The sequence below is a fragment of the Sander lucioperca genome, chromosome 24, assembly GCF_008315115.2.
Source record: "Sander lucioperca isolate FBNREF2018 chromosome 24, SLUC_FBN_1.2, whole genome shotgun sequence".
Classification (NCBI taxonomy): Eukaryota; Metazoa; Chordata; class Actinopteri; order Perciformes; family Percidae; genus Sander; species Sander lucioperca.
The window spans coordinates 291286-308855 of record NC_050196.1 but is presented as its reverse complement, the minus strand read 5'-3'; the positions used below and the strand labels follow the sequence as shown (position 1 = coordinate 308855).

At 39.0% G+C, this 17570-nt stretch overlaps 1 protein-coding gene across 1 annotated transcript; it reads left to right on the top strand.

Annotated features, from left to right (window-relative positions):
* The first annotated feature begins 2348 nt into the window (after positions 1-2348).
* On the top strand, positions 2349-15948 carry LOC116053707 (ornithine decarboxylase-like). The gene is made up of 8 exons (XM_031304810.2): positions 2349-2489; positions 2619-2792; positions 2903-3075; positions 4059-4275; positions 12588-12671; positions 14940-15102; positions 15334-15455; positions 15703-15948. The coding sequence occupies exons 1-8, from the start codon at positions 2367-2369 to the stop codon at positions 15946-15948; spliced, it is 1302 nt and encodes a 433-aa protein (XP_031160670.2). The 5' UTR covers positions 2349-2366.
* Positions 15949-17570: the final 1622 nt, after the last annotated feature.

The window sequence follows — 17570 nt, the reverse complement described above, 5'->3', positions numbered from 1 at the left end:
ATATAAACATGTCGGGAATTAATGTTGAGGCTTGCTACACGTAAATATCATTGCATTTTTATCAGCCGTGGAGAGTAACTATGCCTGTAGTGGAATGGCTTCGAATGACGACCAAAAGCGCTTCTCTTTTACTGTGACCATTTACTGTTCAATATGTTGCAGTTTTACAAACAAGAAAGTGAACAACTTGAGCCTGACGGACATGTTGCATCCATCTCAGTAAGCTAGCAAGAGTAGGCTACACAACAGACAACTTCCATGTAGCCTACTTCAAAATAAAAGCACTTCCTGTGACGGTTTGCAGTAAAACTATATTACTGTTAAATAAGGTTGTGTAGGCTACCTTTTCACAAATCAGCTGTAAATGAAGTACTGTAAATAATGTAAATAGTGAGTTTTTATCACACTATAATTGAACATTTCCTTTAGAGTGTTTTAAACTAAACCTCATGAATTTCTTATTCAAGTGCTATAAACAAACATCTTAGAACAATGTCGTACTTTTAATTGAATATTTTCATTTTCTCCTACTTGCCTATTATACATTTTACTTATCTATTTTTTATAGCTTTAGTTACTTTGCATATTTATATTAATTATACAAAATATGAATAATCTATGATGTATTAAAGTGGATAAAGAGGAGACTTTATTGATCCGGTGGTGAAATTAACAAGCTAGCTGCCAAATCAAACTTCCCCTGTTATTTTGGTGAAAGTAACTCAAAAGTAACACAAAAGTAGTGTAACGCATTACAATTCAGAGACAGTAATATTGTAATATAACTAATTACTCTCAAATGACAGTAACTAGTAATCTATAATGTATTACATTTTGGAAGTAACTTGCCCAACACTGGCTACAATTACCACAGTTTTCCCCACTCATAATGTCTCTTTCTATCGGAGAGAGAGAAAGAAAGAGAGATAGAGAGAAAGAGAGCAGCAGAGAGTTAGAAAACTAACACTAAAACTAATAAAAGCTAAACTAAAACTAAGCATTTTCAAAAAAATGAAAAACTAAACTAGCAAACCCGCTTTAAAAACAAATTAAAACTAAACTGAATTTGAAAAACCAAAAGTCAAAAAGAAATACAAATAAAAAAAACTAATGAAAAATGCAAAACTATAATAACCTTGGTCTATTTACTTGTTGATTCATGTGTTAACGCTGTGTTCCACCAGGATGGCATCGCCCTGGCCTCCAGCACCACTGTAAGGAATCTCGGAGTTATCTTTCATCAGGATGTATCCTTCCACAGCCCTTTACAAAACAAACTTTAAGGACCGGCTTTTTTCACCTGCGTGATATTGCACAAATTAGGCACATCCTGTCTAATAAAAAAGGTGCAGAAAACAAGGCCATGCATTTGTTACTTGAAGGCATTCTGATTTGAATTCCTTATTATCAGGTTGCTTCACTTAAGATTCTCCAGTTGATCCAGAATGCTGCAGCACATGCACTGAAAGGAACTAGGAAAAGAGATCGTATTTCTCCCGTTCTCCGCATTGGCTTCCTAAAGTAGAATGAGAGACAGAGCCTTCCGCTACAAGACTCCTCTCCTTTGGAACCAGCTCCCAGTTTCGGTTTGGGAGGCAGACACTGTCCCCACATTTAAGATTAAGCTTAAAACTCTCCTCTGTGATAAGGGTTAGAGCTGGCTCAGGTTTGCCGTGGACCAGCTCTTATGGCGTTTTTTCCATTACATGGTACCTGCTCGACTCGCCTCACCTCCGTCGAGGTCGTACGGAGAGTGTGCAAGTGTTCACATTATAAAGAATTCCAAAATGTAGTGCGTCCCCATCCCCTGCTCCCGCTGCCCCTGCCTTGATTTCCCCATAACCAAGTACACGCTGTAACAACTACAATGCCTCTGGCAGCTTGCTTAAAACCTGATCTGTGTGTCTTTATTTAATGAGAAATTAGAATTGTTTTTTCAAGGTAACTATGTTCTTTGTTGGTTTTGAAATGGTGGGCGGGGTTAAGACAAGACTGACCGAATAAAACCAGCATGTTCTCATGAGTGTTAGCTGGACGTGTGTTAGTTCTTACCGTCAAACTTACATCCAGGTTACGTGTTTTATAGAAAGGCTGCGATAACACATATACTATTTTGATATTTTCAGGGTTGCAACATATCGAGGAGCATGGACCGTGGTAAGATGAACAAACTCTGTTTAGTGTGATGTAATGTGTGAGGCATATGGGCCTACAGTTTGGGTTTTTGACTACTATTAGCATGGCATAATCTAGACAAATGGCTATGAACAAAGAAGGACATTGCTGATTGGGATCGTGATCCAGCCTTACATTAACAATAATTCTATGCTTCTGTCTTTTACTGCTTGTCATTCCTTGCAGGAACAATGAATAAAAATGAATTGGGCGTGCATGTTTTGTCCCCTGAGAATTGTGACATTGACATTTTGGACAACGGAAGGACCGTCAAAGATGTCATAGACAATAAAATAAAAGAGCTTGGTCAAGTGGTAAGTATCAGGGACATCGTGTCCCTAAAATTTTGCGAACAATGAATCTCTGTGTAATTGTGTAAAAGTATTGTTGGATATTTGAGATTCTTTTCAATACAAAATATGAGCTTTGCTTTATTCATTTAGGACAATGAAGAGCCATTCTATGTGGCAAATCTAGATAGCATGTACGAGAGGCACCTCAGATGGCTTGCTAACTTACCTCGAGTCAAGCCTTTCTATGCGGTGAAGTGCAACAACACAGCGGCAGTTTTGAGGATGATGAGTGCTCTGGACATAGGTTTCGACTGTGCTAGCAAGGTACTGATGAAGAATTAAAAATAATAACTTGCCGTATTGGTTTCTTTGTTATGGAGAAAGGTTGTGTCCCTCTCACCTTTGATCATTTGACATGTTTTGGTCAAACACAGGGCGAGATCCAGACGGCCCTGTCCCTCGGAGTGACACCCCATAAAATCATTTACGCACATACAACCAAACCAATGTCGCACATCAAATACGCCTGTGCTCATGGAGTAGATATGATGACTTTTGATAATGAGGATGAACTCCTGAAAATGTCTCTCTGTCACCCCAAAGCCAAGTAGGTGAACGACGACTGATACTTTTGCTTGCTACGTTGAGTGTAAATTCTTGTTAAAGGGTTTATTTAACCTGGACCCTATTTTCCTATGTTTTTGTGTCTAAGTGACTGATGGGAACAACAATCTTTGACATTGGTCCAGTATTAAGCAAGATCGCTGTAGTCGGCAGTCAGTGAAAACAAGGTACAATTTAAGTTAATAGGGCAATTGTCCAGCTTGTATTTACCTTCACTAAAGTGCTTGTTTTGCCACTGACAGGCTCAGATTATTATTCTAAGTGTGTGACAACATTATGGAAAGGATCCCTACAGAGATAGACCTTTAAAACCTCTTTGAGACCTTTCTGTTTAACCAGAAACAGCTGAGGTCGCTAGCGCTAAACCCACCAGACTCCATTTAAAAAAGCAATACTTTTAACGTGTATAGGGCCAACATATTTTCACATGTAAATCTGTAAACTATGTGTTTATTTCAACCAAAACTAGAGTTGTGATGGTTGGAAAAGTGGAAAGGCGACCCAAGACGGCTTTTCATAGTTTTATTTTGTTGCTGTCGATTTGAATGAAGTGTATTTTACGATTTTACGAACTTTGTGTTTATTTTCATGGAGTCTGGTGGCTTAAGTGAACGCAATTTCGCAGATTTTTTTATATTCTTACTCTTTAACAGAAAGGTCGTCCTCCTTAGAAATCCTTTCCATAATGTTGTCAGACACTTAGAATATTAATCTGAGTCTATCAGTGGCAAAACGAGCACTTTAGTGAAGGTAAATACAGACTGCACAATTGCCCTATTAACTTACATTGTAGCTTGTTTTGCCGCTGCCGACTGCAGCGATCTCGCTCAATACTGGACCAATGTCAACGATTGTTGTTCCCATCAGTCACTTAGACACAAAAACATAGGAAAATAGGGTTCAGGTTGGAAAAAAATGGTAGTTACCCTTTAAGAGTATTGATAAAGTTATTGGATCACTTTCTAGACTGGTGCTCCGCATCGCAGTGGATGACTCCAAATCCCTGATAAAACTCAGTTCAAAGTTTGGAGCCAGACTGGTGTCAGTTGGCAAGCTGCTGGAACGCGCTGGAGAGCTGGGCTCAGAGATCATCGGGGTCAGCTTTCACGTAGGCAGCGGGTGCACCGGAGGCTCTGCGTTCAAACAGGCCATTGCAGACGCCCGACAAGTCTTTGACATAGCGGTAAGTCAGCGTCACAGCAATTAATCAACACAAGAACACAAGAACTGAAATCAATTACATTTTTTGTTGATGATTCGCATTTGTGTCGTAAACCGGTATGAGCAACTGTCATTTTTTCGATACTACCACTTTTCAAGTTTCAAATATTGCACACAGTGGCTATAAATGGTCAGGCTACTAAAGTATAATCCGTTTTTCGTTTTAAACCAAAAATGAAAAAACGAAAAAATGGTTCGATGTTTCGTTTTTGGTTTCAAACCAAAAACAGAAAAACAAAACTATGAGCTCTGTTTTCTCGTTTTTCCAATGTCCATACAAGTTAAAAATTAACTGGAAAACTGCTCGTTTTTTCAACTGTTGTTTTTGTTATTCATGTTTCCGTTTTAACCCAAGAGTGAGAATACAGGCTCATTTTTATAATGTGCATAATCATTGAAAATCTGATGGAACACAGGTCTCGTTTATAATGTTATTTTGGTCGTACGTGTTAAGTCAAAAGTTGACTAAAACCAATGTGCTCTGGACAGGAAGTAACATTGACGTGTCAAAATAAAAGTATGAGAGCTGTAATAACTGCCAGAAGAACGAGGCACTTGATGAAAACATTGTTTGCCTGTAGCTTGTCAGATTAGGCTAAAGTTAGCTATTTAGGGTTATATAAAGTATTTAATTATTTAATAATAATTTTAAAATCACATGAAATCTACATTCATCTATTATTACCGTGTGGCAGTTTGACTAGTTACTCTAATCTTACACCAGCCAGTAAAAAGGCATCTAACACTCTTTCAACCAAATTAACCAAAAATAACATGCATTGTTCCCTTCCATGCTCTTCACAAGTAAATTAATATTCACAACTTTCATAAAATTTTGGGTGTTTTATTCAATTTTATAGCAGTATAGCAGCAATTTTGACCTGGTAGTGCAATAGGACACTATTGAGCTTTACAGAAGATAAACACACAGGACACACAGACACAGACACACACACACACACACACACACACACACACACACACACACATATATACACACACACACACACACACACACACACACACACACACACACACACACACATACACAGACAGACAGAAAGACACACACACACACACACACACACACACACACACACACACACACACACACACACACACGCCTACCAAGAGCCTGGGTCTGTCCGAGGTTTCTTCCTAAAAGAAACTAAATGAAAAGGCTTCTTTTTATTGCAACTCTGCAGAATATTCATGTGACATGGTTGACCAACTTCACTGCCATTAATTTGAGCGTGACGAAGAACTCTTGCAGATACAACTGGGCCACATTGCAAACCTCTCATCACATTAGTGAGGAAGCTGCCATGTTGCTTCTCTCATCCTGGTCTCCTCAGGCCCTGCAGACTGGACCACACTTGTGCTTTACTGCTAGAATATTACAGTAGGCCACTTTGCTGAGTCAGATTTGCCACTTGAGTCCACAGCACCATACAATATATGATAAACATGCACCAGCCTTTGTGAAAGTGTATTTTCTGAGAGAGAGAGAAAGAGAGAGAGAGAGAGAGAGAGAGAGAGAGAGAGAGAGAGAGAGAGAGAGAGAGAGAGATATATCTTGGTTTAACATTAAACGTTTGCATGATTCTGTGCCATCTGCTGCTGCTCCAACAATACAATGGCAGTAAATATTTATATTACTTACCAAGGTTCCAACCCAGTAGCTTCTTGCTGTGAGGCCACAGTGCTTACCATTGACCATCCCTTATTGTAATTCAACCACACAATACCTATCATGTATTATATTTTATTATCCAATATTGGTCAACTACTGTTTCAAGGGCTTAGTATGAGCAGTGAACATCTAACGAGCTGGGTGATCCAGGCACAGGCCCAGCAGTGAGGAGGTCTACCATGCTCACCATGAACTCTGGTCCAATCTGCAGGGCCTGAGGAGACCAGACCAGAATGAGAGAGTCTCCAGTACACTTTAACTTGTTAATTTATGTTCTTCATCACATTGACATGTTCATTGGCAGCTAATGTGGTCAACCATGTCACATTCAATATTCTGCAGAGCAATTAAAAAAAAGCCCTTATATTTTTTGCCTGTTTTTACTGGCTGGAGTAGATTAGAGTAAAAGTAGTCAATAACGCCACACATAATGCTAGGGGAATACAGATTTTATTTAAAATGTGATTTAAAACTTATTATAATCTTATTTCTATTTTAAAACAATATCCATTCTTACTCCCTTTGTGGCTATTAATGAATGTTGCTCAATTAAATACTTTATATAACCCTAAATAATTAACTATCTTAATCTGATAAACTACAGGCAAAAGCTAAAGTACATTGTTCTTCTGGCAGTTATTGCAGTTCTCATACTTTTATTTTGACACGTTAATGTTACTTCCTGTCCAGAGTGCATTGGTTTTAGTCAACTTTTAACTTAACACGTACGACCAAAATAACATTATAAACGAGACCTGTGTTCCATCAGATTTTCAATGATTATGCACATTATAAAAATGAGCCTGTATTCTCGCTCTTGGGTTAAAACGGAAACATGAATAACAAAAAAACAAGTTGAAAAACGAGCAGTTTTCCAGTTAATTTTTAATTTGTATGGACATTGGAAAAACGAGAAAACGGAGCTCATAGTTTTGTTTTTCTGTTTTTGGTTTGAAACCAAAAACGAAACATCAATCCGTTTTTTCGTTTTTTCATTTTTGGTTTAAAACGAAAAACGGATTATACTTTAGTACCCTGACCATAAATGATATCAGAGTGCATCTGCCAGTAGTTGAACGTAACTAAGTAGCCTACAGTTATTCGAGGACTGTATTTAAGTACACATTTGTATTTTATACAACATTATGCAAATGTTGTTCTTTTTACTCCACTACATTTGTTATTGTTGAGGGTTATTGTTATTATTGAATATCGTTTGTTTTTTTTGTTTGTTTGGTGCACAACTAGTTTGGTGCATAACAAGGCAAAAAAGACTTAAACCTAAAGGGAACCTAAATTGATATGCGGGCCAGATCAAAATCTGCAAGGGGCCGGATTTGGCCCCCGGGCCTTGAGTTTGACACGTGTGTTAAGAAGAGACACTGCAGGTGAATAGGGGAAAAAATTACTAACATACTGTATATCACCATGACACATCCCCAGTTGATTACTTACATTAAGACAGATATTTTTTGTATTACAAGTTTCCTGACATTTAAAGTTTAAACATACAAATGAGGCATTGTCTTGTTAATTATGTGCTAATTTGCATACCTTTCCAGAAGAGAAATGTGAACATTGGATAAAGCCAGGTTCAACGTTCTTGTTTCATTTTGTTGATGTTAGAGTCAAACGTTTTTACAGAGGGGATTTTGGATATCCCTTTTTTATCACTCCATTAATCAAAACATACTGTCAACAGCCATACAAAATCCATTTTCGCCATGTATTCAGGTATAGAATATTACATAAATCAGACTGTGTGTGATATGTTAACAAACCCCTCTATAAGAACCTTCAGAATATAGATGGGAATGAAAGTGAAGAGTATGGTGTATGTAAAGCTGCAGACACACCAACCAGACGGCCGACCCTCGGCAGAAAAGGCAGTTGGACTGATCAGTGTCCCCAAGTTGGTCAAAAAAGTGCCTCAGAACACACTGAAGTGACGAGAGGTAATACGTCTCCATAACAGCAGGCGGCGCTAATATGTATTGTCGTCCAAAAATGAAAACCGGCAGCTGATTGGACGAACGCGTCACGTGGGTCTGGCTTCTCCGGAAATTCAAAGACAGATTGTCACGGCGGCTTGTTCGGAATACAATCTCATATTGTACTAAAATAGTTCACTGAAACTTGTTTCTGAAAACATTTTAAGCGAGAAATAGGCCATGCAGTTGCTGAATCTGTCTTCATTTCAGATCGACAAAGGTCAGTTTAAAAGATTTTCGTCAGATTTTGAGAGACTCTAGTCAAGCTCATTCCGCTCCCCGTTTCTGGGTTAGCACTCTACTAGAGATGCACCGATTACAACTTTCTAGGCCGATTCCAATTTCCGATTTTTCATTGAGTTTGAACTGCTGATACCGATTTTAGCCGATTCCGTTTTCATATGTTCTAACCACCTTACAGCACACACAAATATTTATTTTCTATCTTTTCTTTAATAGAACATTTTACATTTTGCATAGAACATAGAAAATGTTTTGAACAGATAATCTATCGCTATAAAATAGAACTATATAAATTACTCCTGGTGTGGGAAATTCACTGCATTTTGCTGTCTTTGTACTCTGCACAAAGACAATAAAGTTGAATCTAATCTAAAAAAAATATAAAAAATCACGGTTACCTCGGAACAGTCCAGCAAATAGATTTTTAAGTTATTAATACTCTTTGACTTAAACATTCATACAGCTTTTAAACTTTAGTGAAACATTGTCAATGTGAAATCAAATCTTCATGACAACCTTCTGCAATGCACACATATTCAAATTGTAAAAAAGGTTTTCATTTGATTCATAGTTTGTCAGTTCTCATCTTTCTTTCCACTGAAGACTCAGAGCTACAACAGTGTGAGTCCTGTATGGAGATTACACTGGACATGTTCCCCCTCTTGTCATCTTCACTGGCATGTCTTCTGGATACTTTTCCTCTCTTTAAACCTAACAAACCAACTGGGATATATTCATTTCTTTTAAATGCATGCAAAAGCTACGAATGCAAGGATTGATCATTCACTAGATCAATGTCAGATCTTTACACATGTTGTACACTCAAATGACAACAAAACACGATAGGGCAGCCTTACTGGTAATGGTATACACTCTACCAAGTGAGTGGTGAGCTACCTTGACAATCATGATTACCTATTATCTAGATTGTGTCCAGAATATTAATGCATTGATGCATCTGACAGCCAACAATCACAGCATTCAAATGTTTGTTTGTATAGACCACTATGGACCATAAATAATCATGATCATAGTGTAGCCTCCCCGGCTGAAAGATGGTCAATCAACCTAAATTAAAGGCCTAATAAAATATAAAATAAAATATAAAATGATTCTCCTTTGAACCTTCTGTCACATCCAATATACCATAGTAATTGCATTTCTATCTCTCAAGTTACACCGTTTCATGTAGCTAAACGGGCTCATTAGCCTGGTAATATTAACTGCAGGCTAATATGACATGCTAGCTTTACTTGCACATACTCATCTCCAAGTCCGTAAAACTCTTAAACGGCATATCATAAAGTGACTGAAAATACAAACGATATTAGAGGAAACACTGACAAACCTTGTGCCCTTATCAGCCAGATGATAAACATCGAGAGGAAAACTATCCAGGAGACATGCCAGTGAAGATGACAAGAGAGGGAAAATGTCCAGTGTAATCTCCATACAGGACTCACACTGTTATAGCTCTGAGTCTTCAGTGGAAAGAAAGATGAGAACTGACTGAGTCAAACTCAGAGTCAAATGAAAATCTTTTTTTACAATTTGAATATGTGTGCATAACAGAAGGTTGTCACAAAGATTTGATTTCACATTGACAATGTTTCAGTAATGTTTAAAAGCTGTGTGAATGTTTAAGTCAAAGAGTAAACTAAATAAACCATGAAACATTGTTTAGTAATGCTTATTCAGCACTCATACATTAATTAAGTGTTAGTTAAGGTGCATATGTTCTCAACTTTACAATAAGGCTATCAAAGAGCATTAACAACTTTTTAGTTATGGTTTAGTAATGCTTATTCAGTATTATTATACATTAATTGAATGACCAGTTATGGTTGAGTAATGATTATATAGCATGGACAATTATTTATATAAGTTGGGCTTTAAGTTAATGTCTACATGAAGACAAAGGAACAAGCAAACCTCTGCATGGAGAGTATAGAGTCTTTTCACTGATCTCACCCTCAACCAAGAGTAAGTCATATATTGGAGGATGGACAAATATAGTGGACAAAAGTATGTGGACAACCATAACCTGTAAGTAAACAATAAAAACTGTTTTCTCATAATGAGATGCTGTGAACCTTAAGACATACATGCTATCAAACATCTTTATCAACCACCTAGTACTATTAGGAAATACCTTAATTAACATCAACAAAGGGTTTACTTAAGGCCCTGAAACACCAGCCAGACAGGCCGACCATCGGCAGAAAAGCCAGTCGGACTGATCAGTCGGGTCCCGAGGTCCAAAAAATGCCTCAGAACACACTGAGGCGACGCCGACTTGAGCATACGCTCTGTGCGTGTGCGAAACGTAATACGTCTCCATAGCAGCAGGCGGCGCTGCTCTGTATTGTTTCCATTAACAGTCTGATTATTTACCAGAAAATGAAGACCGGCAGCTGATTGGACGAACGCGTCACGTGGTTCTTTTTTCTCCGGAAATTCACAGCCAGTCTGTCATGGCGGCTTGTTCAGAATACGATCTCATATTGTACTAAAATATTTCACCGAAACGTGTTTCTGAAAACATTTTAAGCGAGAAATAGGCCATGCAGTTGCTGAATCTGTCTTCATTTCAGATTGACAAAGGTCAGTTTAAAAGATTTTCGTCAGATTTTGAGCAGCTCATCCGCTCCCCATTTCCGGGTGAGTCCCGACTGCCCTGTCCCCGACTGAACATGTCGGGTCGGCCCAAATGAATGCCGACGGCTCCTCGGATGGACGACGGCACGGGACACACGGAACAGATTCGAGTCACGGACCTCACCAGACGGCCCGACGCCCGATTATCGGGCTGGTGTGTCTTCTCTATTAGACACTTTAGTTAGCTGTTATTTCCAGTTTAGGCTTTTTAGTACATTACCTAATGTTAACATATACACCTTAGTTAACTGTTATTAATAGTTAATCAAGGCTTGTTACTGCATTAACTAATGGTAAAATAGACACATTATTTAACTGTTTTTAACAGTTAGTCAAGGCATTAACAAATGTCCAACAGTTTGTCCAGGCTTTTTACTATATTAACTAATAGTAATATAGACACCTTAGTTAACTGTTATTAAGTGTTAGTCAAGGCTTAATATTGCATTTACTAATAATATAATAGACACCTTAATGAACTGTTAGAAACATTTAGTCAAGGCTTCTTACTGCATTAACTAATGGTAAAATAGACACCTTAGTTAACTGTGATTAACAGTTAGTTAAGGCATTAAAGTGCCCATATTATGAAAAAATCACCTTTTCTGGGATTTGGGGTGTTATGTTGTGTCTCTGGTGCTTCCACACACATACAAACTTTGAAAAAAATCCATCCATGCTGTTTAGAGTGAGATACGGTTTCTGAATGTGTCCTGCCTTCAGTCTCTGGGTGAGCTGTTCAAAATCGGCACGACTTGTGACGTCACAAGCCGAAACGAGCAGGCTAACCGCAACCATTAGCTCGTAGCGTTAGCATGCTAATGCGATGGCTAACGCTAGCATGCTAACGCTAGCATGCTACCTCGTTCTCAATAGCAAAGCACTGCTACAACACACACAAGTTCACCATAATCTACAAAAGAACGACTTACATGTGCGCCCTCATTTAGAAGTCTCCCAGCTAATCCTGCCTTGTAACTGACCAAAGTTGTAGAAACAGCCTTTCTTTTACTGTCTATGGAGCTAGCTAGCTGACATGATCTACATCTGAGCTACTGGGCATGTGCAGTGCAATCAAAGATAGTACAGAAGAAGAAGAAGAAGAAAAAAGGTCTCACTCTGTAGCTAAAACAGAGACCAGCTGAAAAGAGGATCTGCAGCAGTGAGAGAGAGCACTGCAGTACAACACAAATATGGTGTTTTTTGAAAATTAAACCATGTAAACCTATTCTGGTACAACCTTAAAATACAATTATGAACCTGAAAATGAGCATAATATGGCTGCTTTAACTAATGGTAAATAATGCATCAATTGATACCTTAGCTAACATGAGCATTGTTAATAAATGTTTATTACACAACTTATTAAACTGTTAATAACGTTTAGTTAATGCTAATTCATGCATTAACTAATGCTAATTAATGTACCCTTATTTTAAAGTGTTACAACATTAATTCACATTAAGAATATTAATCCAGAAACACCATCAATAAAAACAAATATTATTATAATGAGTACTGTGACTGTGTCAATGTTGCTGATAATACTTTTACTTTAGTAAGTGTTTTAATGCTAGACTTTTACTAGTATTTTCACAATGTTTTACTTAAATAAAAAAGGGCATGAGTATTTCTTCCACCACTGGCGTGTGCTAACAGTAAAGCATTTTTGATTGAGCTTTTTTTCAGAATTTGCTTGGATTCCAGATGAGACTCTTGGATATTGGTGGAGGACTCTCTGCGATTGGGGACTTTCAAGGGAAATTTGAAGAGGTAAAATTAAAAGAAAAAAAAATGCAATGCTGGTGCTTGTTAATTGGTCTGCACTTCCATTATAACACCCTGAATTCCTCCAATCAGAAACAAGCTAGAGTGATGACACTCAGGCTTATGTTCACACTTGGCGTCTTTTTTTAAGCTGCCAGCGTCTGTTTCACATTATGATCCTACGGAGTAAACTGTGTTTTCAAAAAAGTCCTGAGCGCTCTTTTAAACGCCACCGGTTCAAGTTCCACTTTTCTGAAAAAGAAAAAAACCCGCCCCTACTTCCAGCGCTAATAGGGTGTAAAAAAAATGGAGTTGGAGCACAGTGACTTATACGGTATGCCCAGGTGCTCTCCCTCTACAAGGAACTCACTTTGTTTTATGTAACGTTAGCAGCACCGCTCTCTCTCTCTGTTCTTTGTCTAGCTCGCTCCACCACTTTGTTTTATCTAACGTTAGCACCGCTCTCTCTCTCTCTCTGTTCTTTGTCTAGCTCGCTCCACCACCTTTGTTTTATCTAACGTTAGCACCTCTCCACATAGCGCTCTAGCTAGGATACTGTAGCAGTAGCTGTTGTTTTAGCAACAAAAGATGCTCTTGGCTGCTTTCTTTTCACTACAAAAGCACCCTAGTCAACTTTTTCTTGTCAAGAAAGACGCCAAGTGTGAACATAGCCTCACTCTGTACAAGCTTAGTTGCACTGTCTTCTTGCTTTAAAAAAAGGAGCCTCATTTGAAACTAAAAGAGAGAGTTACCGGTTAAAAAGTTTTTTTCTGAGGTATAAATTTTAATTTTTAAAATGTTGTATTTTTGAAATATTGTCCTGATATTAAATCTCTATAAATCCAAACAATTTTTTTTTTTTAATCACTGTCTTGTAAGCTAAAAATCTAAATGTCTAACATTACTCAATCAAACTAGCAGCTAGGCTATTTCACAAGAGATGAAAACATAACTGGGGGTCCAGGGAAGGTTTTAATGCCTTGTTACAACCTTCCCTGAATCAGTTTAATTTTGTATTTTTAAAACCTAAAGGCCTAATACTAAGGCTAGTTAAATCAAATTCAATTCATGTTTAAAATAAATAAATAAAGGCATTCTTATAATGCATTAGATAGATGGATAGCTAGCTAGCAAGCCTGCTAGCTAGCTAGAAAGGTGGATAAGATAGATAGATAGATGTAGATTGTGGTAGCTTCTTTAAAGCTAGAGACGCATTCGATTAGCATGAAAACATATCCCAGAGAAGGGTCGACTCGGGACACATTGTCCTTTAGAGTCCCAGTGAAACGGAAGTTGGAGCGCCTTTAGCCTCAGTACTCCTAGTGAAACGGAATATTTCAGCGGTACAGCTAACCCTTTGCATTTGATCGGACCACTAGAAAGTGGGCAGGCTTAGAGTTTAGCTCAGTGCTAAGGACTGTCACACTAAATGTTCATGTCCACAGAGCTCCCACAGAACAAACCGTTGCCCTTTAATTTGCTCTCTGCTACAGCCACGTGGTTTCTTGCGCTTTCGTAGCAGTAGGCGGGTTACGGTGGCACGTTGTTGATTCTTAGGTTCCATAACCTCCCCCAAACATAAAACATGCTGTTTTCTATAAAACCTGACCTGCAGTCATTAATAAACTAGTCTCGCATTGCCAGACCTTCCTCCACAGCGCTGTGGAGGAGGGTCTGGCTAGTCCACACAGCATTCTGTAACGGGAGAAAAACGTGCTCTGGTTTATTGGCATTTCTTTAAACCAATCACAAACGTCTTGGGTGCCGCTAAGTGCCAAACGGAGCCGCGGTGCTTCTGCAAAATAGCCTCAGGAAGGCACTTGTTTTGGTGGAACATGTGTACGTTCAAAAGTTGTTTTAGTCGTGCAACAGAAAACTCTGATTGGACAGATAGTCTAGCTAGCTGTCTGGATTTACCCTGTACCAAGTGCCTGGGCAACCCTTTGCTAAGCTAGCTGTTAACATCCCTGCAGTCGTACAGAGAAATTCATGTTCTTTTAATTTGCACGGAATCTTAAACACAGCGTATATTGTAGGCACGTTTGCGAGTCTGCCCTCTCATTGGCTACCGCTCTGCTAAAAGTGACTCAAGAGTCAAATTTGGGAGAGCAAGAACTGCGGTGGCATTTTTGCCACCGTCAGCGGACTTTGCTCATGCTGCTGTGCTCACAGGAAATGAATTGAATCGCTCCTCTCTGCCTTCATTTCAGCTGCCTGTGGAAACCCAGATGCCTGTGAAACATGCAATTAACCCACTGTGGTTTTCCCTCCTAGTTTTCAGTCGTCATTAATGAAGCACTGGATGAATTCTTCCCGCTTGACTGTGGGGTGCAGATTATTGCAGAGCCAGGCCGCTACTACGTGGAATCTGCCTTCACACTGGCAGCAAATGTCTTTGCCAAAAGAGTAATCTTTGATGAGATGGATGAAGATAGCGGTAATGTATAGATATGTCTTTTGAAGCCTCATTAATGGCCATTCAGCTATTCAGCCACTGAGTGAGCACAATCTTGGCTCGCAGGGTGTTAGTAAGTCACTTTGTGCAGAACCCAAGATACCTGGTTGCAGTTGGTGGGCCATAGATAAAATGAGTTTCCTATCATTTCCAACATCTTTGCAAAAATATTGCACAGTTGCCACTTTTGTAACAAGCATTTTTTTTCTCCAGACGGTGGGGAAAACAGCCCTGAGAGAACGATGATGTACTACCTTAACGATGGAGTGTACGGCTCCATGAGTTGCGTTGTCAATGACCCTGCTCACTCCAACCTTGAACCGTATCTTCACAGGGTAATTATTGTCGCCACATGAGAAAGCCAATATTGGACGATTCTGCAAAACACAAGATTACGTCCAATGCAAATGATTTCAAATTCTTGCTATCCACAGTATCTGTGCATAGTTACTACCCAATGGCTAAAGTTAACTAAAGACCTAAAGGAGAATTGTTTGTTTCAAATGAAATGTGGAACACCATGTCGGAGGCTGTGATGGATGGATTCATTATTCATTATTTTAATGTTTGTGCTCTACACAGGTTGTTGACAGCAGTGAGCAGAGATACCGCTCTGTTATCTGGGGTCCAACCTGCGACTGCTATGACAAAATAACTGATGGCTACTGGATCCCTGAGTTGCATGTTGGGGACTGGCTTCTCATCGACAACATGGGCGCTTACTCTGTCAGTGTATCTACTGACTTCAATAGCTTTGAAAGAGCACACGTTTACGCTGTTGTGACAGCTGAGACATGGAACGCCAGCCTTTCTCAGCTGGCTAACTAAAACAAACAGTTAGCCTGTAGCTATTCCTTAACAAAATATTGTATTGTTTGCTAGCTAGCTAAAAAAAAGTCTGTGAGGAAACCTATAATGGCCCGGACACACCGAGTCAATAATCGGCCGTCGGACAGTGTGGCGAGGTCAGTGACTCGAGTCTGTTCGGTATTGTGCACTGTCGGCAGTCGGACTCAAATGACCCATCTGGTTGGTGGAGTGCTAACCCGGAAACAGGGAGCGGAATGAGCGTGACTAGAGTTTCTCAAAATCTGACGAAAATCTTTTAAACTGACCTTTGTCAATCTGAAATGAAGACAGATTCAGCAACTGCACGGCCTATTTCTCTCTTAAAATGTTTTCAGAAACACGTTTCGGTGAACTATTTTAGTACAATATGAGATCGTATTCCGAACAAGCCGCCATGACAGTCTGTCTACGAATTTCCAGAGAAACCAGACCCACGTGACGCGTTCGTCCAATCAGCTGCTGGTTTTCATTTTTGGGCGACAATATAGATTAGCGCCGCCTGCTGTTATGGAGACGTATTACGTCTTGTCTCTTTGGTGTGTTCTGAGGCACTTTTTTGACCAACTCGGGGAGACAGATCAGTCCAACTGCCTTTTCTGCCGAGGGTCGGCCGTCTGGTCGGTGTGTCTGGGCCTTAAGCTCATTCTATCTATCTATCTATCTATCTATCTATCTATCTATCTATCTATCTATATATATATATTATAAGTATCTGACAAAATTAGATTACAGAGATTGGCAGGATTTTATATTTTTTTGAAAGTGTTTCAAAAAAAAAAATACACCATCTTTATCTACTATGGTTTTTTTGTGGGGGTCTAATGTAAACATTTGGGATATCCTAACCACGGTTATTTGTGTGGTATATTGACATTCTATAACATTCTATACACTTTGACTTAAGAGTTGGTATAAGGAGGATGCATGAACTTTACTCTACACTCACTGAGAACATCTGGAAATTGTTAACATGAGTAGAGGTCCCCCCAAGACAGAAGATACCTTTTTTGGAGTTGTGCCAGATAACAGGCATTGATTGGTCAGTTATCCGTCCAATGATATACTTACAAAATTACGTCCTAATGTTGATACAATGCATTGAGATATATACGTTGTTCACACAAAGAAAAGGCAGAGCGGCAAATTTTGAGGTTTGGGTTGGTCGTTCTCTAAGCTCTCTGCAGGAGTTTGTAAAATTGATGCTGAATCTTTGCTTGTAATAAACCTTTTTATAATCAAGAACAGTGTCGGCGGATTCCTCTTCATACAGCATCACAGCATTACTATTTAAGACACCACAATTGGCCAAATCCTGATCTGAGGCCTCTAATTTCCGGTGTCAATACTTATATTTACCTAAATGTTGATTAAAGGGCGAGTTTGTGTTTTTGTGAGTTTTGCATGTCATTCTGTAGCTTCCCAGTAGTGTGCCTTATGTATTTAAATCCAAAAATGTTGTCGAAGTAAGTGTTTTAGAGTCTTTTCACCTCACAGAACACGGTAGTGGCGAGGCTAACGTTACCACTGCGAAAGCGGCGTCCACAGTAGTATTGTTCCATGCTGTTATTTGCAGCAACTAAGCCTAAAAAATACCAAAGAAG

Bases quoted from the DNA above. Each gene is read 5' to 3' on its own strand.
- LOC116053707 (XM_031304810.2), top strand. From the start codon at position 2,367: ATGAATAAAAATGAATTGGGCGTGCATGTTTTGTCCCCTGAGAATTGT. The intron at 2,793-2,902 runs GTACTGATGAAG...GGTCAAACACAG, and splicing joins GTTTCGACTGTGCTAGCAAG to GGCGAGATCCAGACGGCCCT. The intron at 12,672-14,939 runs GTAAAATTAAAA...TTTCCCTCCTAG, and splicing joins TTCAAGGGAAATTTGAAGAG to TTTTCAGTCGTCATTAATGA.